Below are 26,047 nucleotides of genomic sequence, written 5' to 3' on the forward strand. Positions count from 1 at the left end.
GAAGAATGTACTCTTTCTGTATGTAGAGTGATCACAGTGATGATTCAATTCACAAAACTACTGGGACGATCAAATCTTTGTCCTAACATGTAATTACATAAATACTAGAAACATGAGTGCATTTCATGCATCGTTTGCGTGAGATTTTGCAAACAACATGTTATGGCAATGAACTTCACAACATTCTTTTCATGTTTTAACAACTGAATGTACGGTGAATTCTACCTATTCTGCAATCTAGCTTTTTGCATCTCACTGTGCACAATGCAGATTTTAAAGGGGGTAGTGTACAGACGTTAAAAAGTATAGGGCTAGTTACGCTAGTTACCCAGTATTTTATTGCCTCTTCTTCGCCCTCTTACCCCCATCTTGCTGCTCTCCCTCCTTGAACGTCATTCCCCCCTTGGTAATAAAAAATCACTACCAGTGTGCTTGAGTGAGAAAGCTCTGAGACTTTTTTTCTCCTTATGTTAGGACTCATTGCTCAGATCTGCTAGCAAACAAGTGTGCCACACTGACCTAAATGCAAAATCTGTAATGCCAGGTGTTTCAAAAAGGTGGGCTGTGTTCTCTTTAGGACATATATACCACATAAAGGAAATCACTCGATTGCTTGCCATTCTGTGTAAGGATACTTGCTTCAGAACTGGTTTCACACTATAATAGTTCCTTTTAAAAAAGAGTCATCATCACCAATTCTGTAATTATACGACAAGTGACAATGATTAAGACATTAACTAATTCCCAAATAGCTCCCCTTTTCCTGTTTTAGACATTATCATGTAGTTAAAGTGTAATAGAGAAAAGCATGTTGCTTGCAAATCCTTGGCCATATAAGGTAAATTTGCGTGAGTGAAATTAAGCTGCAATTAAGGTCAAATGCGAGTAAGAAGAGAATTGAGCAGAGAAGGGATACGAACCATATATGAGCTGAGTGTTCATTGATAGCCTGCAAAATGACCCTGGAAACATATTCAAAATCAAGGCAAACATAAAAACAAAAACACATATATACATACATACATACATACATACATACATATTGCATTATGAAAGCAGGATAAAGGAGATCCTCACAGTTTTGTTGTTCTGGGACAACGGAATGGGTTTGAGCCAACACAGCAGACTGCTGTGTATTAGCAGATATAAAACCGGGACTTAAACAATGACAAATGTATCCAGCACATGGGTCTTGTAAATTTCAAGTTACAAACTAGACTGCTTTGTGGCAAAAATACTGGAATTCATATAAATAAATATGATAAATATTACCCTCATTTCAACCCCTCTCAAGACTAAAATGTCTCGCCAAATAAAATCCGCAACATCTTGACACCATGTGGACCTATATAAAGTCAGACTTGCATTTTGACAACTTTGCCTTCAATATCACTTTACTTCCTTTAATATCTGACTGTTGAATGTATTATGAGGGTCTAAATTATAATGACAAACAATAATTCCAATCCACATTACAGGGAAGAATCACAACAAATCAATCATTCAATGTCTCCCTCGTCTTATAGATGTGCCTATCTGGGGTGCACTAAATAATATTAAATATATGGAGTAAAAAGTACATGTTTAAACTGACAGAGTAGACTAGAGTCTACTAGTCAACGAGTCTAGTCTGTCAAAAAGAAACATGACTCTAGTCACTAGTCATGTTTCTTTTTGGAAATATGTTTAAATTGTAATATTTCAAACAATGTTAAAATATTGTGTCCTTGCAGGGATAAAAAAAAATAAAAATGTGTTTTTAAAATAAAAATGTGGCACTGCTTGGGTTAGTCATTTGCGTGAAGTTGATTTTCTGCCAGGCTATAAATACATTTTTAAATCTCTCCACTAATAATATCAGTGACTCCTGCTAAAATCATTTATGGGTATTGTGTGTGTGTAGTTCATTAGCAGAACGCTTCGTTCACTTTAAACTGGATTATGAGCGATATAAACTACATTACCCAGAGGGCTTGTCGCTCTGCTTACAAGCTGGCTCTCTCCGCTCTGGGAGTGTTTCCCATTTAAACAAACACGGTCCTGTTGAAGATGGCGGAGAGTTTGTAGAGGCGTTAAAGAAACTGCTCCACTCAATGAAAGCGTCGAAGCAGGTGAGTTTTCCGGGGCTGTTTTGAAATTTCGTTACAACCAACTTTAGAATAGGGAGGCTAGTGTGTGTTTGAACGTGCGGTTTTGTCACGGAGGCAGTTGGTGTTGTTGCGTTTCCGAGCAGGCTGTGGTTTTTTTTAAGCCGCCGTGATACAACGAGCCTCCTCACCACTCGCTGTTTGTTATGGGATCCCGGTCGGGATCTTATCAGCTGTTTTGTTGTAAACAACACACGACTTTTCATAAATAACTACCCAGATAATTGGATCTATTTTAGTATTTTATCTATTTGGTGCAAACTTTAGAGAGAAAGAGAAAAGATTCGAGCTTTCTTGTTCGTTTGGGAGCTCTAGCCTAGCTGTTACAGCCCTGTGAGTTCAATTCCGTCTGTTTTCACGAAATAACGTTAAAAGTTTGTCCCAGCGCGAGGTCATGGACATTCCCTCGAGCACAACTAAATAACACAGGACAACAATATTTTTGACCTTATCAGAGTCGCTTGAACCGGAGGTGGAGGGGGGTGGGGGGTGGAGGGATCGTCCGTGCTCGCAACCAGTTCCACCTCAGTGCAAAGAGCTATGCTACTAAATAGGTATAAAGATTGCCATAAGGGGGGTTGTCTGTTCCCCACCAGGGAGGGAGAAATCTCACTTTGGGGGAAAGTGTTACCCACGTTTTAGTTGTGAGATCGCCAGTTGTAGATGAAACACACTTACCGAAACTCGTTGAATTCTGGAATAGCCCCATACACGTATTATGTACTTGTATTTGAAGACAAAACAGCAGGGGGAAAGGCGATCGGCACGCAGCTTTGCATCGTATCGCATGCTGACATCCACACGGACGGAGCCCTGCTCAGTAGGACCCACAGCATCTGTTATTTATTTGCGTGGCAAAAGCTCGATTGCTTGTGCGTGATGGCAATAGGGAGGATATCATGATCCGTCCCGGTGCATCCAATGCCGGGTTTTCACCGCTGATTAATCACATTTAGAGACACGTGTGTGTTAAAGAGACAAAGACACAGTGGGAGACCCGAGTGGACGTTTTAGGGTGCAGGATCAAGGGGGGCGTGAAACACACTACAGGGTTCAGGTCCAGGTTTGATGTGTCCCTGCATCCCGAGGTCTGTTTTTCAAAACAACATCCTCTGAATACTGGCAGATCAGAATGTATAACGTTGCATTGATCCCGGTTGCTTCATACGTTCATCTTATTGTTCTATTATTCTGCAGAATTTAATTTACACATCCATCAATTGGAATGACTGTGATATCTGTTTACTAGGTTATGATAGTTTATCTTCAGGGGGAAAAAAGGGCAAAAGTGTTTCTACAAACATCACGTTTGCACAGTGTCACTATTTCACATACCCTTTCTTGGATGACAATTCGCCTTGCCAGTGCCATTTATGTCAATATATTTCCCATGCAAGGAGCTTATGGACACAAAAGTGTTTGGAATAAGAGAAGTGTATGAAGTTAATTTTTTGTTTTAGCTGTTGTATTTGAAGGGACGGTACACTGTGTCATATTTACTGTCTGCAATGAAACTGCTGATCACTTCCAGGGCATCAACACTTGTGTGCAATGTCAAGAAGACTGCAAGCAGAGAGATGTGTGTGCTTATTTTTTTATACACACATTTGACTGTATGAGTCAAAAGACATAATAGTTAGCGCTAATGTAAGCATTCTTTGTAAATCGGCGCCATGTCTTGTAAAGCAAAATACAATTTGGACATTGATTTTATCTATTTATTTGTTGCGTTTTAATGAATTAAGGAGCTCAAAGTCATTAGAAACTGAACTGAAATTCCACAGTGTTTCTGAATAAGTGCCTACAATGGCTAGCCATTGCATTGTCCCACGTCACATTTGTTTGGGTAAAAAAGTTGCACTTACGGACCGCAAACAACCAACATTTGACCGGCACTTACTTTCTGTGCTGGCGTGGTGTGAGAAGCTGGTGGCTGCAGTCGCTACTCCTCATTCAAAAAGGCTAACCAGAAGATCTGAACAGTCAGCCAAACCAAATAACTTAAGCTTTTTGGTTTCACACCAGTCCAACTTGGTTTGGGAATTTTGACCCATCTGGCTGATTTCACGTCTGAAGTTAAAAAAAAAACTTCAAATTTAAATAAGGGCAGTCTTTTGTCAATCAGTATAATAATAATTTCTCAAAAAATATGTCAAGAGGAGAAACTGAATTCATTAACTAGTGAGGCGTGTCAGTGTCACGTCTAATAAATGGGGAGAATCAATGTCAAGCAATGAGTATACTCTTATTTTCCCATGTTGAAGGAACATCTTGTTAAACTGTTGACCAGGGAAGCAGCACATGCATATTTCTTATATTAAATTCAACATGCCAAATCATCTTGAAAAGTCATGACTTGGGTCAAAACCATAAAGTAGGACTTAGAATGCTCATTGCAGGTCGAATAGGAACCTGTGGCGTTGTGTCTGGGTTGAGGGCCAACAATGGAGAGTTTGGTTTGAGCACTCCTTTAAGAAGATATTAAGGCTAGGTGTATCATACATGTAGATATTTAATGGTCTTTAATAAGTGTTGCCATCTTTGACAATTACAATGACATGGTGCTTGTTGCCTGCTAATTATTTGGTTGCTGTCTCCAGGAAAATGTGATCATTGCTTACATACAGTCAAATTAAATACGCTGTGATATGATCATGGTGCCCGCGCTTTTGAATTGGGGAAGGAATATGCAATATAGGTTCTGCCGACAGTCTTTCACTGTCAGATGAGCTAACTTGACTTAATTTTTTAAGTTGAGTCTGATGGAATGCCATCGCTCAAGCCCACATATGTGGTATTTTTGTAAGTGGTAGAATGATCACTGTGGGAACCTGTCCAATTAACTGGTTCTGCTCATATTCTTAGCAAATGGAGCCCCCTGTCCCCCTATTCTCTGTCCCTTTATCTACTACTTTCTTTCTCCCTCACACAGAGTGTCAGGCTGTGTTAACAATGAATCAATCTTTGGAGGGATTCTTTGACTGCAGATGGGGTGAAGAAGTGACTGGGATGCATAGTGTTCGTTCTTTGTCTGTCAACCCCTGCGCTCTCAATAATTCATTAACTTATCACTTTTTCTCATGGGACCCGGCAAAGTTTCTCTGTGGTGGCAGATTGCATGGTTAACATAGGATTACCATAGAAGTTTGAATTCTTAAAATGCTCCACAATGGATGACTCAGTGGTATTTGTGTAATGTACTCATATTTCATTAGACAGATTAGATATTATATGATAAATATGTAAAGCAATGGTGGCATCTGGTAAGTTGGATTCTTTCTTGACAGTTGTTCTGTTGTCCACCTGTGTGGTCTGAAAAATGACGGATCACGTAGCTTTCCCTTTGTTAAGGTGCACTTAAGATTTTATCTGTAACCTGCATTTTACCTCAGTCTAACTTAAAAATCTCTTCTGGACGTTATGTCAATCCAGGTGCTTTTCCTTAATAACTACATTAGCCCCCAGGGCTGGAATTGGGAAAGTTGGTGGAATAATAATGTGGGGCACCCACTGTATGATAGACACCCTTTTTTTTCCTTTTCCAAAAATAGCAACAAAAAAGAAACTTCCTCAACACAAAGAGTTTAGCATGCACCATCGTTAATCTTCTCTTTAAATTTCATATTAATCTGCATATTTTTGCTCAAAAATTCATACTGCCTCTTCAAGGTAATATCTCAGATATGTTTAATTTCAGTTTTCTCTATGTTCATGAAAACAAAAACATTTTAACAATATTAAGTTTATCAATGCATTTCCATCATATACAAATACATGAAGCATTAAAAACAAATGAATCCTTGAAATACACATTATTACTGACTTGTTACATTTATCATGCTCAAAAGTTCTGAATCATACAATAATTAGAGTTGTTAAGGAATTCCACCAATAAAACTGTCAACAATATGCATGTTTCTGTTTGCATAAATGTAGTAGTCACCTCAAAGTGCTTTCACAGCAGTTTCCTTTCTGTATGTACTTCAGCCAGTGTGACCATTCTCTGTCAAACTTTCCACTGTTCTATTATTTCTAAAACTGCACTAGAATCCATTTTGTAATTAAGACTAGCAACACTTTTGGTCTATATTTCATCATCTGTAGTTTAAAGCACTTTAGGCTAGAAATATTACTAATCCAGCCTTAACTATGGCATCAAAACTCAGTGTTCCAGGGCAAGATCGTGACCGGAAATATGAATGTATGTATTTATTTATTTCCAGTAATCATCCGAGGAAGAGACTATTTTTTGCTTGAAACATAATGCATGCGAGAATAAGTGTTTTGTGTTCTATGTAAAATAAATCATTTTTTCTTTTTGAAGTATATTTTTGGTGTGCAGATTTTTTCCAAACTCTACTAAGTTGAATATTTAAAATTTTCTTTTATCCAACACCCATCCCTAACTGGGCAGCGATTGTGCATGTGTTTTTCTTTTCTAATTCTTTGACAAGATCATGGCACAAACAAGTTCCCATGTCATTCTGAATGTGGTGAATTCTAGATCATATGTACAAATGAAATATTACATTCACATTCCAGTCTGGCCAGTCTGACCTCAGAATCACCAACACCGCTGAGCAGAGAGTCACAAAACTCCCTTTTGACACAAGGGACTTCTCCACTCTGTGCTGTCACGCTCTGTGGGCCTGGTTGTGAGTTTTTTGAGTGATAATCCACTTGTGACCCACATCAAGTCTGTGGATTTTTTTTCCAATTTTTTTGTTTTAGGGCAGCCTTTACTGATGACAAAATATTTTCAGTAGCAGACAGATAAAACATTTAGAATTGTGGAAGATTTCTGGACGCCAGTGATGGCTACATAAAGAGTTACATTAAAAAAATGCTTTAACCGGGGCTGTAAATCATATGCTTTTCATAAAGCTGGTAGCTTTGTCTTCCTGCCAAGTAGGCTGCAGAGATCGTGATAAGTTTTAAATGGGATTCTGAATGTTCGGAAATCTCTGAATCAGACAATGAGCGTTTATCCCTTTTCTATTCTCTCACTTTGCACATGTTTCTTCTGGCCAGTGTAGCTGTTATCTCACTGATTTTTGCTTTGACAGCTTTAAGTTGAAATAATTGTAACTTTGAGTACAGCACTACCGAGGCTCACAGCCACACAGTTTTCACGGGGCAGCTAGAGTCCAGAGCGCTGTGCAAAGAAGCTTTTACAGGAACTGATGTAGTCCATTTCACTGACAGGTAAATGGACTTAAGCAACATAAAAGTTAAACATGTAGGCTTGTTCAGGTTCACATTTAGACAGTAAAAGATCTCTTCCAATCCATTTTTGATTATATAGCATTGAATTTCTGCTAGGACAATCCTACTTCCTTTCTACAAGGTGACTGTTTTTGTATAGAAATGATGGTGACATAACATGTGCAGTTTTTATGATTTAATGACTAATCCGGCGTTCAAACATCATGACCCATCCCTTCTCGAGACTGTCTCTAACATTGGCTGATGGTTGAACGTGCGGTAATCACTGTGGGTTTTTCTGCTCTGTTCTTGTTCTATTTTGATTTTGAATATGTAATGTGGTCAGTAAATTTTTTCAGTCGGGGGTTTATCGTGAAAACTGTGAAGTTAAAATTTCACCTCAATATCCCAGATCTGCATCCAAAGTTTGAAGACATGAATGGAAACTTTCACTGGGGTCCTGATAATTAGAAAAACTGAAAAGAAAGTGTGATTGTTTCCCCTAATTGAAATGTGACTCCTTGGTTTAGGTAGCGCTCTTAACAACAGTAGCGCTTAAAGCACAAGTTATTCAAGGAAAACACCCAAAAATTCTACTGATCACAGATAACTTATCCCAAGGACCAGGCATGAAGGGTCCCAGTGCGGCTTTAAACGCCCAAGCATTTTGATATTAACAGTAATTAGCCATATTACTTCCTCTTTCTGGTGAGTTAAGATTTGTTGGAAGCTTCTCAGGTTTCTCTGAAGTTTTCCTCTGCAATGGTTAGGCATTGATTCGAAGTAAGATTTGTGACTGAAACTTCAAGAACGTCATCTTTTATTGCTAATACTTGAAAAAACACCCAGGATGTCAAGGTCTCCTGCAAGTACAGTGTTCTGTAGTCGCATTTGTCTGAGGATACATTCCACTGGTGATCTTGGTTGCAGTCAACAGGTAGGTCGGCTTCTTCAGTCCTCCTCTATTTGGCTAAATATAGAAAACTCTGCTTGACAAGACTGGCGGGTTTCCACTGCTAAAATATTTACGGCTTCTTCGCCCGAATGAGCGAGAGTAGACAGAGGGCTGCCGAAACCGGATTGTTGTTCACTTTCGAGAGGAAGCCAAGACAACAGCTTCCCAAGACAAGTCAAGCAGGGCCGCTTGTGCCCCAACTCTTATTTGAAGGTGCTTCACATTCATCCCCTCTCCTTCAACCCTGTGGTAATACCCAAGTGTTAGGCTAGCTGAGACATATGTGAACCATGCACACTTCTTAAAGCTAAACAGGCAGCCTGAAGCAATCATTGCACCCAATTCCAGTTTATAACCAGCAACGATTTGGAACAGTTCACTCTCTGTAGCCTCTGCTGATTGGTGCAAGGCAAAAGTTTATTGGGGAAGGGGCTGCCCAGAGCTTTGTCGCCCTCCCCTCCTTGCCCTTCCTCTTTAACTTCAACTCCTTCTAACTTTCTCTCCCCCCAGCTGAAGAATGCTCATAAAATGGGTTCACCTGAACAAGTCAGTGGGAGGGTAGCTCCCTGGCCTAGTTTTGTTACCATTGTAAAATCTTAGCAAGACCTTGTTTGTGTTTTGTTTAGGGCCCCTTTTTATAAAAATGCTTTGGGGGAGAAACAGAAAGGGTGAAAACAAGTTTGTGAGATAACTGCAACCAGATGCTTGCTTTCTGTCTGTTTGGCAGGGTTAAAAGGAGGAGAGAGAGAGGGAGAAAGAGGCTTGCGAAGAGTGAGAGACTGTCAGGTCTGGATGAACTTCTCAAAGGCGACAAGCACACTCTCCATCTCTTCTCTTGTCTCCTTGATTTTATACTTCACCTTGCAGCTGGGAAATATTTAACAGACAGTCGACAACAGCAATCTGCACTTAATATTTTTCCCCAAAAGTCATTTCACTGCGAAAAGTCAACTTTAATTTAGCAAGGCCTTGTGGTTAGTTGGATTTATTTACTTAGACTGTGTGCCAACAGTTAATGATGGAATAATGTGACATAGGGGTGTCATTTTTAGGATTGTGAGGCAGGTGATTTTTGGGTTCTGTGGGAAAAGGAAAAAATCATTGAGCGATTTTGCACATTCAAATGCTCCTTTCATCCATTGAGGTTATTGGTGCAGTTGTTCTCATAACTGCATTTTGATTTTTTTTTTTTTCAAGCTCAATTCTCTACTTTTATTTGCTGCCTGTAGTTAAAATGAAAATCAAGTTATGAACAAATCCCACATTGTTAATGTCTCCAGACGTACTGCGCAGTGTGTGTATACTGGCACGGAATATGCCAGATGGTTTACTGTCATATTCTGCAGCACAAATTTTTGAGTTAGCAGTCCTATCTTATCCGTTTGGCCATATAGCCCTTGTAAGGATAGAGAAAGGCCCTGCTCAAACTAACTGACCAGTTTTATCCTTTCACATGTATCCACCTCTGACCCTGAACGAGATTGGGTTTCTAATTAGGACATTTAAAGCATTGGTTGTCGTGGTCCAGAGACCCGGACCATTTGTAGAGCCATCCACATGTGTCTTGTGCCTTGGGCTCAGTTTAGATGAATTGAAGTTGTTTGCTTAGAGAGCTCCAATAACTTGATTGGTACAGTACAAACAGTGTGTCCATTGTGGCTCACTTTCATGGCTCACTATAGATCGTGAGGAATGCTTGAAAAAGTGTGGTGTATCCAGGTGATTTTCATGGTTTGTTAGATTCTTAGCCACACTCCTCAGCACATCAGGCCTTACCCAATCAATGAATGCTTGTCTCGTGGTTATGTGTAGTTCTTGTGGCAGGTCACAGCACAAAATAAAAAAAAGAAATTAATAACTAGGAAAAGTCCTGATTGCTTCAGAATTTCTAAATTCATCCAAAAATGAGAATATTAACAATTTTTGTGATTTTTTTTTTTTTTTTTTTTAACAGCAGCTTGGAATGTAATACAGTTTAATCAGTACAAACTCCCTCAAATGAAACATTCTGAGGCAGTAACATAGCAATGTAAAATCTAATTTTTGCTTGTTTTACAAGAAAAAAATCTGTTGTTTGCCAATCAAGTCTGACTGAAACTGGGGCGGTGATGTCGGTGGATTTTTTATTGTTCTTTCCAAGCAAGTTTGACTTTACTCAGCGAACTCGTGTCCTCTAAACGCAGCAACGATATCAAAAGTAAAAGCAAAATAAAGGCTCATTTGATTCATATGCCGATTTGAGTGACTTTAATGGCCTAAATTCCTTTTATATCTTTCAGTTACCCAATATGGTTTTGTGAATTTATCAATAATTGGAACCCATATTTTTCTCTTTATTGAAACTTCGATACTTAACTGATGACATGCTCTTCCCCGTCGTCTTGGTCAAGTTCGGGTGCCTCCCCCTGGCCCGCATTTAAAATTTCCTCTTTCTCCTCTTACTAGCTGAGTTATTCTCCCTTGCGTGCTGGATTTAGGAGATCACGCTAGATCATGGCTTGTCGCTCTCTGGTTTTAAGGGACACACTTGATTAGCAGCACAGGCTTAATCACTCTGCAGATGGGAACGGAGCGCAATGTCACCAAGACAAAAACAAACCCGCGGTTGGATTATTGCTCAGCGTGCGCGTCTGTGTGTGTTCTGTCAGACTCGGCAATCAACCCTAATTTGATTCCTAAACAGACTCCCGAGTGTTCACAAAACCTTTATTTTTTTCCCCCCTCAACATTAGCGTGCTCTCTCCATCTGCATTTGGTTCTTGTGACCTCCGTATCTTGTGTTCCCTGGTCATATAAACATCTAATAGTTGTGTGGACGGCATCATGAAGCTGGAAGTCTGAAAAAGAAAAGAACTTGTCAATCGCGTGAGGTTCAGGCTGACTCTATTCATTTGTGAAATCCAAAGTTATTATTATTTTCAAATATTTACAGTCCTGTGCTGTTGTAGAGAAAACAATGATTTATTGGTAGTTTCCTAATGCTGAATTTAAAACTCAAGTCTTTTCTTCCTTTCTGAAGTATGAGGGGTTCTCCGTTACCCCTTGTACCTCATTTCTGGAATCTCTTTCCCCCAAGCCTCTATCAAGACATGAAACCGGCCAGTCAACAGAAAGGGGAAAAAGGGAGTAGTAAGGGGAAAAATGGGAGCTGTGGAGGGGGGGGGGGGGTGCAGTTGTGAAACTGGCGTCAGACCATCTTTTTAGCGAAATTCTTAGCAGGGGTCAGAGTTCAGGCGCTGCAGTGTGGCACTGTGATTGGCTTAGAAAAGGTGAAATGAAAACCACAGTAAACTTTTGACCCCGGCGCAGGAGCTCTGCAGGAACGCCCAGCCTCAGCTCTGGCGTGGTGGAACAGAGCCCGCTCTCTTCCTGTGTTTACTCCACCAATCCAACAGGAACGGCGGGGAGAGGAGGGAGGCAGGAGGGGGAGGGCGCACAGAGTGGGAGGAGAAAAAGACAAGCGAGGTAGAAAAGGAATCGTCAGTGCCTTGGTCTGAAAATGAATATCTGCTGTCTTTCTTAGTATTATTTTTCTTCCCGAGTCGTATAGTTGAAACATGTAGGCACACCGCCGCTTCCGGTCTTTTGTTTTAAAAAATGCGGTCATTAAAACATATCAGCAAAGTAAATTGGCACACATCTTCACGCTGAATTATCTCTGCCTACACGAGATATATTTATTTATCCTCCCCATCACGGCACATTTGCGTCACTCGCAATTGAAGATGTTTTTTATCACACTGGGCAGCATGCAGGCTGATCAGGCGCTGACGCTGTTAGCCATTGATTAATGAACTAATTTCCATAATATTAGCCTCATGTGATCGCAGCCGCCCACATTTTCTTCGGCCACGGTTTCCTCACCGGTTTCCTCATTTGTTTTCCTCCTAAATAATGCAGGAGCCTCATCCTTATCACCTTACTATATATACCGCCTGTATAGAAATTGAAGGGTTTATTAAAGCTATTAAAGTCGCTGTTCGGTGAAGCTTGCCGTGTGAATCATCGTCCACTTGGGTCCTTTCCTGTTTCTTCCTGCTCTTTGTCCGTATTAATGATGGATAGTCATGGAGGGCGCATTGGGTGACGCGCGCGCACGCACACACACAGAGGAATCCACCACCTCTTTGTTTCCACTTTCATTTATTTTCCCAGTTTTCTCCGAGTGCTGCATTTTGTGCAAGAGGAACGGGGTGATGCTCACACGGCCTGGTCAAACTACATTTGCGCATTGTGTGCTCTGGTCAAGGGGTGGAGGATGTTTTTTTTCACGAAGAGAAAACTACTCCTCTGAAGGCAGTTTTCCCTCTCTGCTTTTAAAAATCTCCTCTCCCTCCCTAGCTTCTTACCTTTTCATCCAATGCATTACACATGCATGGGAAAAGCCACCAGGACAAATAACAGTTTTATATTTGGTTTTTTTAAGATTGAATGTGCCACTCTTTTCATATAAGGCAGCAGTTAGTTTGCGCTCTCGCTGTCAGCATAAATGGGTTGCAGATGTTTTGAACAGTTCTATTTACTGACAATTTATCCCGAAGTCCGCTTCACCCACAGGTTTTACTCAAGATTGATCTTTTAATTGGCAAACTATACAAGTGCATCAGCCATGGTTGACCTTTCACCCATTTCGCGAACCGTCGGAAGTTCGGCCTGTATTTTTGGGTCATAATACTTGAAAAACTGAGGCTTCCTGCTTTGCTGCTGGTTTTTCGGGAAGCAGCACCAACTCCAATCGTCTTTTTTTCTGAGGCTGTTTCTGTTGGCTTTCCACCTCTCTGCACTCTTTTTTTTTTTTTTTTTTTTTTACATTTGCGTCACTGCCGCAGTCTTGAAAGGTGTGCTTTATTCCACTGTGAACAGCTCCTTGTGTGACATGAACATCAGCCCTAAATTGGTGCATTTGGGTTCAGTGAGCGTCTCAGAATGCTTTTCTGCAAGAAAGTTTAGAGAGATCCACAAACTGTCAGGATGATAGGGCAGCACCTTATTTACATATATGCAACATTGTCAGTTCATTTTTTTGCACATTTGCTGATCACATTTTTTTTCAGCAAAATACTCCAAGGAAAAAAAGGGAAATACAGTCATATCTCAGTTAGTTTTGCCCCCCCAAAATAAAAAAAAAATAAAAAATTACCTCCCACATTTTTCCCTTCTTTGTCCAACTCTGTATATAGTAATTGTGGTGTATTTATTGCAATGAAGATGACTCTGCCTCCTCTTCTGAATATCAACCAATTGCTTGTTGTTTGCTGTGTTGTTACTCTGTCAAGAACTCAAAGAGGAAGCATAGAGCTCCATAATATATAATCAGATGGGAAGGCAGGGAATGAGATTGCCTCTGAACAGTAGGTTGTAATTAAGTCACGGTATCAGCAAAGATGCACCCCACCAATTGTAAAATACAATGCGGTGTGTCAGGAGAGATATCACCTCTGTCCATTAAGAGTTTTTAAATGTTAATCAAACTGTGTGAACTTCAGAAGTGTTTGTCTAATCGGCCTCCTTTGCTGGGAGCTAATCACAGTAGCTCACTGCAGACATATGTCTAGGCCTTGGGTAGGCAATTATTTTGGCTTTCGGGCCACATTTCTTGTTTAATTTTTTATCTGCGGGCCAACAAGGTATCAATTAGATTTAACAAAATGAAAATTGTTATTTAAATATTTAAACATTCTGGCATTTTATTTCAACTTTTAAAATTATTCATGATGATATAAATATGCCGACATCATTCCCTATGTATTATTATTTCCATTATTTCCAATTTCAATATTGATTGAAAATACTATAATATTTAAAGGAAAGGGTTTGGTGGGACGGATGAAAAAGAGAAACGGGACGTAAAATGCCCAGGTCTGATCTAGGCATTCTGTGCAGGTGATCATCACCAAGATAGCACCGCCCCGTCTCTCTGGTATAGTACTACCGTTGTTTTTTTTCTGTTTAGTTACAATTGGACCTTAATATCAACATTATGTTACACCAAAACCACTTAGTACACCAGTGGTTTCCTTGTGGTTTCACTACAACCTGACAGAGAAAAAAGTGGCTTAGCATTCTCAATTTCAAAGCAACTGTACAAACTCTCTGAATCAAAAGAGGAACTCGCATTCATTGCAGGACTGCTAGAATTGATGTCCTGTCTATGTGCCAAAAACCTGCGGGTAAATCTGGAGGGTTAGATGCGATGATTCGCATCAGCGGAGGAACCCGACAGTGGGTGTGGTATGAAGCTCAAGCCCCTCCCACGATGTTTTTGTGTTCAGTCATAGCTTAGTATTCTCCACTCTGCATGACTCTCTGTTTTGGAGTCTTTTAGCATACCAAAGGGGGTGATGTCATTGTTGGCCCCTAGAACACCAAGAGTATTTATTGTCAGTTGGAAGTTTGTTTCTTAAATGTACTTGAAATTGTATGTAGGCAAAGTGTGTGTGTGTGTGTGTGTGTGTGTGTGTGTGTGTGTGTGTGTGTGTGTGTGTGTGTGTGTGTGTGTGTGTGTGTGTGTGTGTGTGTGTGTGTGTGTGTGTGTGTGTGTGTGTGTGTGTGTGTGTGTATTTTTCACCCAATCAAATCTTGCCTCACAGGTGTATCTACACTGTATGATGCTTATGGCTAACATCTGACCCTGCAAAAAATGGAAATTACATCTATTGTAAATGTTTTGCTTCACTTCCCGGTGTTGGAGTGCTTGAAAATCTCTATTTTGGCACATGTATGTTGGGGTGGTGATGGTAATTGTGTGTCTGTGTGCCCCACTTTGTATGATCTTTGTTTTGGGTGGGTCATTGTTTATTGTTGGCCCTACCAGTCATTGTCTCAGGGAGCTCAGATTGCAGCCTTTTATTTTCGGGCTAAGCAGGAATGCCCTCATCACTATTCTGGTCCTGACTGACTTACACTGCTGCCGTTCTGGGTGTTAGCCAAGGACCGTGTGTCAAAATAATGCCTTCATTATACTAGCTGCAAGACTTTGATATTATACCACTCAATGGGTAACCTCATCATCGTCGAGTCTTGAGGATAATACATTTTGCTCTGAATTTAATGTGAATGGTTGGCTCTTGAGGTTACATCTGGTAGGCTTTCAAAACAGTCAGGCAGCTGTTGCTGATATATTGAGGTCAGAGAAAGTTTTCGGCAGTGGTTTGATGCTACTGGGTTTTGATTAAGACACAAGAATGTGCTTGCGCTACAGAAGAAATTGTCCTTCCACCACTCACCATGGCCTGTGATCGTCATTGGTCAAGGGTCTCGCACTGCCCTTGTAAGACGTAATTTTTCTAGTTAATGGTTTCAATATTCTATTCCGTCTGACCAAAATGGACATATTTCATGTAAACATTATTGGCATGCAGCTTCTTGCAGTGTCAACCCAACTTGAGCGTAAAGACGCCAGCGTGATCTACTAATCAAATGCAGCAATAGTGTCACACTAAAGTGTTTTTTCTTCTCTTTTTCTCTGTTTATCGTGTCATAATTTGAATTGTAACCCTGACCACGGCTGTATTTTCTCGATCGACCTAATATTTCCATACCCACAGATAGATACATACTTAATTGATCACAAAAGACATTCAGGTGTCTAGGAGCGCAAATGAAAGTGACCAAAATTGGATTAAGTGTGAAATATTAAATGCAAAAAATAAAATGTGTATGAATATGATATGTATGTAATATGGGTATGAATGTTGTATACAGATATCCATGCATCTCTTGGTTTTGGTCCATGAAGCTCCTTGCTTGTTTGTATGCATCTGACAGTGAACGAGCAGAGGAGCAAACACTGTTAAATAACAATAATTATTCTAGACTGACAGTAAATATAAGTAGCCCCTGTGGGGGTCAGAAGAAATCAAGGTGTAAGGAAAAAGATGCTTTTAACGTCACATGTTGGTCCGTCATGTCTCTTTGTTAGTGGGAGCATTTTTCAATTATTCAGCTGCACCATTGGCTCGGTGGCAGGCCAACGTTCAAAACCAACGTGATCATTCATCCATGATGGCCGAATGATCTCACACACACATGGAGGGAGTAGTTAGCGAGCTGGTAATACTGCCTTGTGTGTGGTTTTGTGTTGTAGTGATGGTGGAGCGAATGACAGAGGTTGGTGATTTATGTCATATATTTTGACTTTTTGTTTGTTTGTTTGTTTATTTATTTATTCAATTACTTACTCACAACTCTCATCTAACCATTGACAAAGAACCACCCATCACTTATGCCTATCATGATGAAACAAAAAAAAAACACTTGAAGGTTAGAAGGGAGAGGGGAAAACACAGTATGAATGGTAATGATCAATTCGTCAATTTGACAATTAAAGCACAAAAGACGACAAAGCACAACAACAACAATGGGACTTGAAACAACAATTTTTAAAGTTTGAATGTTGAATGAAGTTTTGCAAAAATTTGTTGCTTTTTTTTAGTCTGTGCATCCTCAGAAACCTATATATTTACTTTGTTAATTTTGTAAAAGTGGTCACAGCTGTCAAACTATTAATCTCAAAGGCTCATGTTTTTGATACTCCCACGTTTAAGGGTTTCTGACCGAAGCAGAATGAGCATTTGACTGGTTTGGCTTTTGGCAATGAGCAATGAATTTGTAGGAGCTCAGCGGTTCCAGTTTCAGCAGTCAGATCTGAGAAGTCTGGTAGCAGAAAAAAAAACTGGCTTCCACAATCTGAAGCAAATAAAAGAGTAATTCAACGAGAGTAAACCTCTATTTTAAAATCACATAACTGCACAGCAGCTCAAGGGAGATCCATTTGTTTTGCTGTGATGTGAGCTTGTCCAATCGCTGTGACGAGGAAACACATGACCACAGAGGGGCGCCTCTACTGTGATTATAAACACAACCATAGTTCACGGATGCAGTGTCTCTAAAAATGAAAAGGTATCCAAGGTGTGCGAAGTGGAAGATGAAAAAAGAAAGATGTGACATGAGATTCTCTTTGGTACCAAGAACAATAACAAAAACACACGTTTCCTACTGAGGTATGATGCACGCAATGAGGAAAACACAGAGGCACTCTTCAGGCCTGGTATTAACTGTCTCTGCGATCCAGTCACAAGTACACAACTAAAGAACAGAAGCATTTGAGTTTGAGTCTGTGTGACTTAGATTCAATTTTACATGTTCATCATTTCCATTTGACCAGATGTGTTTCGTACACAACTGCTTGAAGGCGACGTTGTGAATCGCACAAAGCTTCGCAGGCACCAGTTCTCTTTCCCTGTTATGTGGTTTTTAAAAAGAAGAAACCGAAACAACTGAGACAAGTACTATTACTTTGTGTGTTGCAGGCATGGCTCGGTGCGTCTCTACGACATCTGCTGACTTCACATAGTGAAGTAAAGTAGTAAAAATCACGTTCTTGGATCAAGAATGGGTGTGTGTGCTCACTTGATGACGTGCCGGGTCATGTTGGCGGTCACAACTGCGAGAGGACAGCGGCCATGTGCTACTCCGTTTCTGAATGTAGTCTGAGCGATAATTCTCAGTGCCTCTTTATAGAACTGAGTTGTTCTCCACCTTTCACCTGGTCTGCTATTGTCACAGCACTTTCTGAAATCTGTCAGAAATTCCCATGTGTCTTCCAAGTTCTAGATTACTGCCATCGTTTTTCAGAAGGATTCAAACTGAATGCTAACAAGTTAAGTTTCTGCTGAATTAGGGAAGCTTCTAAAGGCCATCGGAGAGCAAATAAAGAATACTCTAGTATGAACCAAAACAAGAAGGGAACAGCCTGATAAACAGAATATGTAAATAGGGTGGATGAGTGGCCACATTTCCAGGAAAGGGAAGTGGTGATGCAGTGGAACAGATTGGGGGAGGACGCAAACAGGATGTAATCTACTCTGGCTTCCTGTGTAATTTTAGATCCCCCCCCCCACATGAATTTATTTCAAAGCAAAATGTATGGAAACTAGCGTCGTGGTCGCCCAATTAGCGCCATATCATGTAATTATGACACGACTTTTACGGCGCCACACTTAGTGACTATTGCATTTTCCCCTTCTCTTTCAGGAGACATGAGAAATTGAATTGACACTCAAATCTGAATGGAGCATTGACTTAGGCTTGTACAGACCAAGGTGAGCATCTGGTATTTGGGGGTGTGTGGTTTGAGAGCACTATCCTGTTAAAGTCAAACATTTTCTTTTTGACTGTTGTAAATAAGAGTTGATTTCTTACCACGATACCCAAGGCACAGTCTGTCTTGTGACGTTGCATTGCAAACTTTCTGTCAGTTAATCAGACCAGTGGCATGTTGCTGGGCCTGTTACTAAGTTTTCTGCACGCTCATGGACTGTCGCAGTTTTTTTTTTCCCCGCAAGGGTGTTGTCCCCCTGGTTGGTCATTTTTCATTGTTAATGATGCGTTTGTTTCATTTTGCTAAAGTTACAGCACTTCAGGCTAAAAGTATAAAAGTAAAGAATCAGGTAATTCTTTACTTTTTCTTTATCCAGATTTTTTTTCCCCAAGAGAAAGACAGTGCCATATTTGAACAAGTTTACATATAACTTGAGCATTGCCCCCCCCCCCCCCGTATGAATTAAACTGAATCCTCATTACTGTATACATTCCATGTTCTCAGAAAAGCTCCGCACACCCCAACCCTGTTTGTCAGTTTCAGGATGTGATGCTCGCTTAGGGCTGATGTCATCTTTCTCCACTGCTGCAGAGGTGAGACTTAAGACAGAAGCAGGCAGGCAAGCAAGGAAGGAAGGAAGGAAGGAAGGAAGGAAGGGGGAAAGGAGTCACAGCCAGAGCAGGACAAGCAGATTTAGAGAGGGGCGGCGATAGGCAGAGGGACTTGAAGCACACAGGGCAGATTTACAGCATGAAGTGTGTGTGTGTCTGAGACTTGTTGCGTTCCTACTTTACGTAGAAGAAGTGGTGGTGGGGGGGACTGAGCTGCATGTCCTAGCCTGCAATTGTGGTAGTGAAGTTGCATAATGGCTCTCATCCGTTCTATACTTTTCCACTCTGGTATGAGCTCACTACCCTACGTCGAGGGGGCAAAAAAGGCATGCGCTTTTGTAGAAAGGCGGCGCTTTGTGTTTGTTCGTCCGCAGTAATAGGAAAGAGCAATGACCTTAGAAGTTGGTCACAGAGGCTTCCTTCCTATGTAAGGGGTCAGACATAGTTCTCATATATCCAGGGTTGGGAATAAAGTCCTTTTGGAAGGGAGGACGCCTAGAGTCTTGTATGAGAATGCATAGAAAATAGATTGTGGAAGAGGGATATTCTGACCAGTCCCTAGAATACAGTTGGGAGCCTTGCCTAAGTTGTTCCTCAGCTGCACAAGCCTGAACTGAACGTGTGTTTTGCTCTCTGCAGTCCCCAGCAGACAAAAGACAAGGCCAGTTGAATCAGTGCCTCGCCGAGACAGTAGCAGCTAGCAATCGTCTCGCTCATAGACTGCTCCGCGACATGCCCGAGCACGCGTGTGTACCGAGAAGGGTTTGTATAAGCAGTTCATGCATGCTTTGCTGCTGCCAGCAGAGTGGTATCACTCTAGCAGGCGGGCTCGCTGAACGCAGAATGACCCATCTCCCCCGAGGCTCCAAATCACTACATCATCATCAGTCGCTCCTCGCAGTGGAACAGATGAGATTTCACTCCCATCACAAACCAAGGCTGCTTTTCTAACCGGATTTTCTTCCCATATGAATCAGTAGGAGTCACAATCTACTCCTCCTATAGAAGTCACTTAATACCGGGCAAGGAATTTATTGCATAAACCTCAAGCGAGGTTTATGTCAGACAGCTAATGCCAACCCTTTTATTGCATTAATACGGCACTCTTGTCAACAAGATGCGTGTGTACATTCATAACGTGTGGTCATTGCGTTTGCAGGTGCTGATATGAGCTGAGGATGAGTGGCATAGGAGACAACACGTTGGAGCCGCTGTGCTCTGACCGCAAACGTAAACTGTTCACTTGTGACACGCCAGGCATTGGGTGAGTGTCGCCACCTCTTGATAAGGGCCATTCATTCATTGATTAACACACTCCCTTCTTCTGTATTTGGTGTGAATGTTCACAACTCAAGCGGGGCTTCTTCTCTGCAATGCCCTTACACCAGTGATTCAAAAGCGTGCGGCCCCTCAGGACCATCTGAATCTATCTGTATGCATCATATTTGAAGGTTAGCTTCCCTCTGCAACATGGCTAATCCCTTTGGTTCCCCCCAGCAGGTGTGACAAGCGTCGAAGGGAACAAGAGAGCAAATATATTGAGGAGCTTGCTGAGCTGATCTCTGCTAACCTCTCCAACATCGACAGCTTCAACGTGAAGCCCGACAAATGTGCCATCCTCAAGGAGACCGTGAGACAGATCAGGCAAATCAAAGAGCAAGGTACCACCCCTGCAAGTGACGCGCTTACACACACACACACACACACACACACACACACACGCGCGCGCGCACGCACGATACATGATACTCACCTATGTAGGGGAAGAGATCTTTTTTCTCCACCTTATTAGTACCTGGACCTGACTTAGCACTGCATAACATCCAGGCAGCTCCAGCACCCCACCACAGAGCAGTTGATGTCGGTGATGAAGCTGCATTCGGTTCATGTCCACGCCGCATTAGAAAGGTTATGCCATTTGTATTACACAAGGTTAATGAATACCAGTAATCGAGACCAAACCTCAGTGGTTGTGGCTCAAGGCAGCTGGACAGACTGTCCGCCCAAAACTGGGGTCCTTGCGGATAAGCTGTCCCGCGGAAATCCCGGCTGTTTTTAAGTCATTCTTAGACAAGATGGAAAAAAGAGGGTATTTTCATCCACCTGTTTATGCTCTGTCGAGATCAAATGTAGGGTTAAGTGGGTAGCAAAAGGAGAAAGAGCAATCATTATGGAATCTCGCCAGAGGGTCACAGCTGGTTATTGCTGGCCACAGCATTGTGCAGCCTGGTTACCATAGTGATAGGATGGAAATGATAGTGGATCTCTTTTTTTTTCTTGTTTTTTTCTGTCAACCCTTTAATGTAGTCATCCCTCCCCACTTCACACATCTCCCATGTGTTGCGGTCGGTTTCTGAGGACCTTTCCTTTTATGTGACCCTGTTCCACCTCACCTCGCACAGCTGGTTTGATTTGAAACAGCAGAATTGTCACTGTCATGCTATTTGTCCTCTTACTTAAATGTGTTCACAAGGGAGATAACCCTGCTATATCATGTGGTATCTAACAAAGCCTCAGACACATGCTAATTTTAAAAATAGAAAGGCATGTCAACCACTCATACACTCCTTGTGCTGCCACCTGGTGACAAGAAGTATGTTTTTTCACTTCAATTCAGTAACAAGCAATCACCAATAAAAAGTGATTTCACTTCAATTCAGTAACAAGCAATCACCAATAAAATAATCCACCATGTTCTTAAAAAATGATGAAAAACATAATTTAAGCCTGGTAAATTAATTTGCCCTTCCGATTCCCACATATCAGTCAGTTACGAACATGATGAAGTAATAAACATTTACTTAGGCTTATTTAATGGCAGCTATTATTTATCAGTGCTTTGTTATGTCCTCAGGTAAAAGCTCATGTAGTGCTGATGATGTTCAGAAGGCGGATGTGTCCTCCACTGGTCAAGGGGTCATCGACAAGGACCATCTGGGACCACTGCTCCTTCAGGTCAGACAGGGGACAGTCACTCAAAGGCTAAAGGCTAACACCAATTAGCGTCCAATCCATATGCCGCGTCACCTAATGACTTCTTACATGTAGTGGACAGAAGAGTATCAGTTGTATTTTTGAAAGACTCATTTGCAACCAAATAAGGTTGTAAAAGTCATTTATCTGCATCTATTCAAGGGCCCTATTTTCTCCTCTTTGCAGGCCCTGGATGGATTTCTATTTGTGGTGAATCGAGATGGTACTATCGTATTTGTGTCAGACAACGTGACGCAGTACCTGCAGTACAAACAAGAGGAGCTGATCAACACCAGTGTGTACAACATCATCCATGACGACGACCGGGAAGAGTTTCACAAGAATCTACCTAAGTCCGGCGGTGAGAGACACATCTACTCCTCCTTGTTTTGACATTTTCTTGTTTTAACATTTACCTTTGCAGGAATGACTGGGGGACATCTGATCAATCTAAAAAAAAAATGCATAAACATTAATCATTATTCATTCACTGCAAAACATGACTTGAAATTTGTTTTTCTTATAGCTCCAAATGGGGCACCATGGGGCGGAGAGGCCCCCCGGCAGAAGAGCCACACTTTCAACTGCCGAATGTTGGTGAACTTTGTTCATGGCCAGGCCCACGGGCTGTCAGAAGACAGGGCTGGTGGACCACGCTATGAGACCATGCAGTGTTTTGCCCTCACTCAGCCTCGTGCCATTATAGAAGAAGGAGAAGGTAGTTAAGGAAAAGTGATAGCTTGCCCATTTTATTGTTTAATTAATTGCAAAATAAAAACCAGAACCTTAAGTATAACCTTAGGTTGTCTCTTAACTCAGATTTGCAGTCATGCATGATCTGCGTCGCACGACGTATCACAGCAGTAGAGAGGACAGAGAGGTTTAGCACCCGCCATGAACTCTCTGGTAAGCACCCACTCTTCCAAATACACACATTTCTCAGCTGTATTGACTTTGCAAACGTTTGAAATGACCTTTTAGGAATTTTGTTTCGTATGAATTCGTAAAATGGCCTCAGTCATACACGCTGTGGTTATTAAAATATTATGTTAATTGCATGTGTGACATGCTCAAGGAATCTCATTATGTTTTTGTGGAGTCAACGGTTAATGTAACACTCATCATTCATTTGTGGCTGACTCACTTTGTGCTGTACCTCTGCGTATTTGTAACTTGACTTCATTAAACCGACAGGCAAACTGATAGAAATTGAACAGCAAAGCTCTCTACACACGACCATGCGTCCTGGTTGGGAGGACCTGGTGAGACGCTGCATACAGATGTTCCTCCATCGAAGTGAGGGACAACCGTGGTCCTATAAACGCCACTACCAAGATGGTATGCGGTTTCTTTTTACTCTTTTGACTTCTCATGCTTATTACCTATTTTTTTTACTTTGACCAGACATGCAACATTTTGTGGTTAAACCAACAAGGGTTGCAGCGGAATAGGATGTCAGAAGATTGCAAATATAATCCATAGAGAATGTCAGATACACTGGCACAAAAAGAAGTATCATAAAGTATCAAAATCATCATAGGCTTGGTTTTGAGTGGGTCAAAAAAATGCACATCCTTTCCTTCGCTCCCTTTTGTACACCACGTTGTTAAATTCTCCTATCCTGACAAACAGTGATGCATATTGAGATCTGATCGCAAGAGCTAGTGAAAAAAATGACTGACTGATGATAAAGACATGTCAAGATTGTTTCAAAATAAATATCCATTCAAAAAGGCAGTCATCACTCACATCATCCCCCCAAACATATTTATGCTAACTATGTTTTGTCACCTTGTTCTGTAATGTTTCCTACGACAGCTTTCCATAATGGCCACGCTGAGACCCCGCTCTACCGCTTCTCGCTGTCTGACGGCACACCAGTCACTGCCCAGACCAGGAGTGACCTCTGCAGGAATCCCAATACCAATGAACCCCACTCTTTCCTCTCCACACACTTGCTTCAAAGGTCAATATCCTGAAATTTAATGATTCCCTGAGAAACTGAAGTAAAAAATTCCCATGACCTTTCTGTCGGGGGAAGTGATTTTTTGTTTGCTCAATAAAATTAAAACACACTTCTTTCATAAATGTGCTACATTTCAACCCTGTTGTAAGGGTATGAGTTTTTTTTTAAATTTTTTTATTTTTTTATTTATTTATTTATTTTGGGCGAATCCCAGAAAAACAACCAAATGTCTCCCCAAATGTATAAAATGTTGCCCTATTCGTAGACCTGACAAGGAAGATTATGATGGCTTTTGTATTTAATGTAGGACAAATTTGTTTCGTTTCTCTGTATTCATTTTTATTTAACACACGCATTGTTTTTAGGGAGCAGAATGGCTATCGTGGAAACCAAGGTGGAGGTATGAGACCTCAAAACATTGGCATAAATAACCCCAACCAGCAGATGAACATGGGCCCTGGAGGGGGCATGGGCATGAACATGGGCTACGGCATGCCTGAACAGGGCAACATGGCGCAGAGAGGAGTGCCTCCCTACTCTGTGGGCAACCGAATGAATCCCATGCATCAGATGAACCAGATGAATCCCATGCATCAGATGAACAACATGGGTCAAATGAATTCCATGCATCCCATGAACAACATGACCCAAATGGGGCCTATGAATCAGATGGGTCACCATGGTATGCATCCGCAGCAGCACCAGCAGCACCAGCAGCACCAGCAGCACCAGCATCAACAGATGAGTCAGTTCCATGGAGGCAGTGGTGGACCTGGATCTGGGGGATACGGCATGGGAATGACCAGCCCGCCTCAGGCAAATCCAGGGATGAACGGGCCCGCCCACAATGTCATAGGTTCGCCGCGGGTCCGAGGAAGTCCCAAGCTAGGCGCCAGCCCCTTCTCTCCTGGAGGTGTGAACCAAATGTCTCAAGTATTCTGTTTCAGATTCACAATAGGGAACATCAAATTGCACTATGCGCTTTCCTATCTACTTGTTTCTTTGTCTTGATGGATGCATGTCCTTTGTAGGTATGAACTCCCCGATGAGCTCCAGTCACCCTGGTAACACTGGAGCTGGGGGTGGAGGAAGCTCCACTTTTTCCAGCAGCTCCTTGAATGCCCTACAAGCCATCAGCGAGGGAGTTGGCAATCCATTGGCTTCACCCCTCTCCTCTCCTTCCACGCTCAAGCCAGACAGCTCACCCAGCATTAATTCCACCATGCAAGTAGCGGGGGGCCCATGCAAACCTGTCCTGCCGACCCACTGTGACATCAAAAGTCCAGGAAGCTCACTTGGGGGTCCCGGAGAGCAACAGTCCCAGCCGCACCCGCATACTCCCACCGGTGAGGGCCCTCAAGATAAACCAGACAGTCAGGCTAGCAGAGAGTCAGGGCCAGTAGGTGGAGATTCCAACAGACGAGCCCCTGACAACAAGTGCCACAAGAAGCTTTTGCAGCTCCTCACCTCCCCTACTGAAGAGCTGGTCCCTCCCAATCACGCAGCGAATTCCGGGCCAAGTTCCACTCCGGATGTTAAAGACGGAACAGCGGGTGTCACCAGCCCCTCCTCCTCAACGGGTGTGTCCTCCTCTACGGGCAGTAATCATGGCACAGTGTCCTCCTCTGGCGGTTCGGGGCATTTCACAAGTCAGTCGCTAAAGGAGAAGCACAAGATCCTCCACAAGCTGCTGAAGAACGGCAACACTCCAGATGAGGTGGCCCGCATCACGGCCGAGGCCACTGGGAAGAGCAGCCTGGACATAGGGGGGCCAGAGGCAGGCTCCGCAGCAACTACAGGGATTAGGGGGTCTGAAACCAAGCAGGAGCAGCACAGCCCCAAGAAGGAGAAGCCGCATGCGCTCCTCCACTACCTCCTCAATAAGGATGACTCCAAAGAGACTGTTGACATCAAGCCCAGTCTGGAGGAATTGGAGGGAAGGGGAGCTCAGGCGGCAGGGGTCACAAGTTCGGAGCCCCACTCAATGGATGGCACGGTCAAGTTGGAGCCATCTGATGAAGTAAGGTTATTTTTTTTTGCAGAAAAGGCGATGAGCAATGCACGTTAAAACATCGTTGTAATTCGGCG

At 42.0% G+C, this 26,047-nt stretch overlaps 1 protein-coding gene across 7 annotated transcripts in view; it reads left to right on the forward strand.

Annotated features, from left to right (window-relative positions):
• Positions 1 to 2,035: 2,035 nt before the first annotated feature.
• Positions 2,036 to 26,047, forward strand: part of LOC147222114 (nuclear receptor coactivator 3-like) — a 31,363-nt gene continuing 7,351 nt past the window's right edge. For 2 of the 7 annotated variants that reach the window (XM_086168321.1, XM_086168327.1), the window contains exons 1-11: positions 2,036 to 2,111; positions 20,180 to 20,284; positions 20,518 to 20,681; positions 21,875 to 21,975; positions 22,180 to 22,354; positions 22,520 to 22,711; positions 22,813 to 22,899; positions 23,188 to 23,331; positions 23,812 to 23,959; positions 24,325 to 24,872; positions 24,991 to 25,979. In XM_086168321.1, the coding sequence (XP_086024447.1) occupies positions 20,199 to 20,284; positions 20,518 to 20,681; positions 21,875 to 21,975; positions 22,180 to 22,354; positions 22,520 to 22,711; positions 22,813 to 22,899; positions 23,188 to 23,331; positions 23,812 to 23,959; positions 24,325 to 24,872; positions 24,991 to 25,979 (2,634 nt within the window). In that variant the 5' untranslated portion in view covers positions 2,036 to 2,111; positions 20,180 to 20,198. Of the gene's footprint in view, positions 2,112 to 18,342; positions 18,411 to 18,946; positions 19,003 to 20,179; positions 20,285 to 20,517; positions 20,682 to 21,874; positions 21,976 to 22,179; positions 22,355 to 22,519; positions 22,712 to 22,812; positions 22,900 to 23,187; positions 23,332 to 23,811; positions 23,960 to 24,324; positions 24,873 to 24,990; positions 25,980 to 26,047 lie in introns of all 7 variants that reach the window. The other 5 variants (XM_086168323.1, XM_086168326.1, XM_086168322.1 and 2 more) reach the window with 5 other exon arrangements.

The sequence above is a fragment of the Fistularia commersonii genome, chromosome 21 (genome assembly GCF_037954325.1).
Source record: "Fistularia commersonii isolate RoL2024-O1a breed Wild chromosome 21, RoL_Fcom_v1.0, whole genome shotgun sequence".
NCBI lineage: Eukaryota > Metazoa > Chordata > Actinopteri > Syngnathiformes > Fistulariidae > Fistularia > Fistularia commersonii.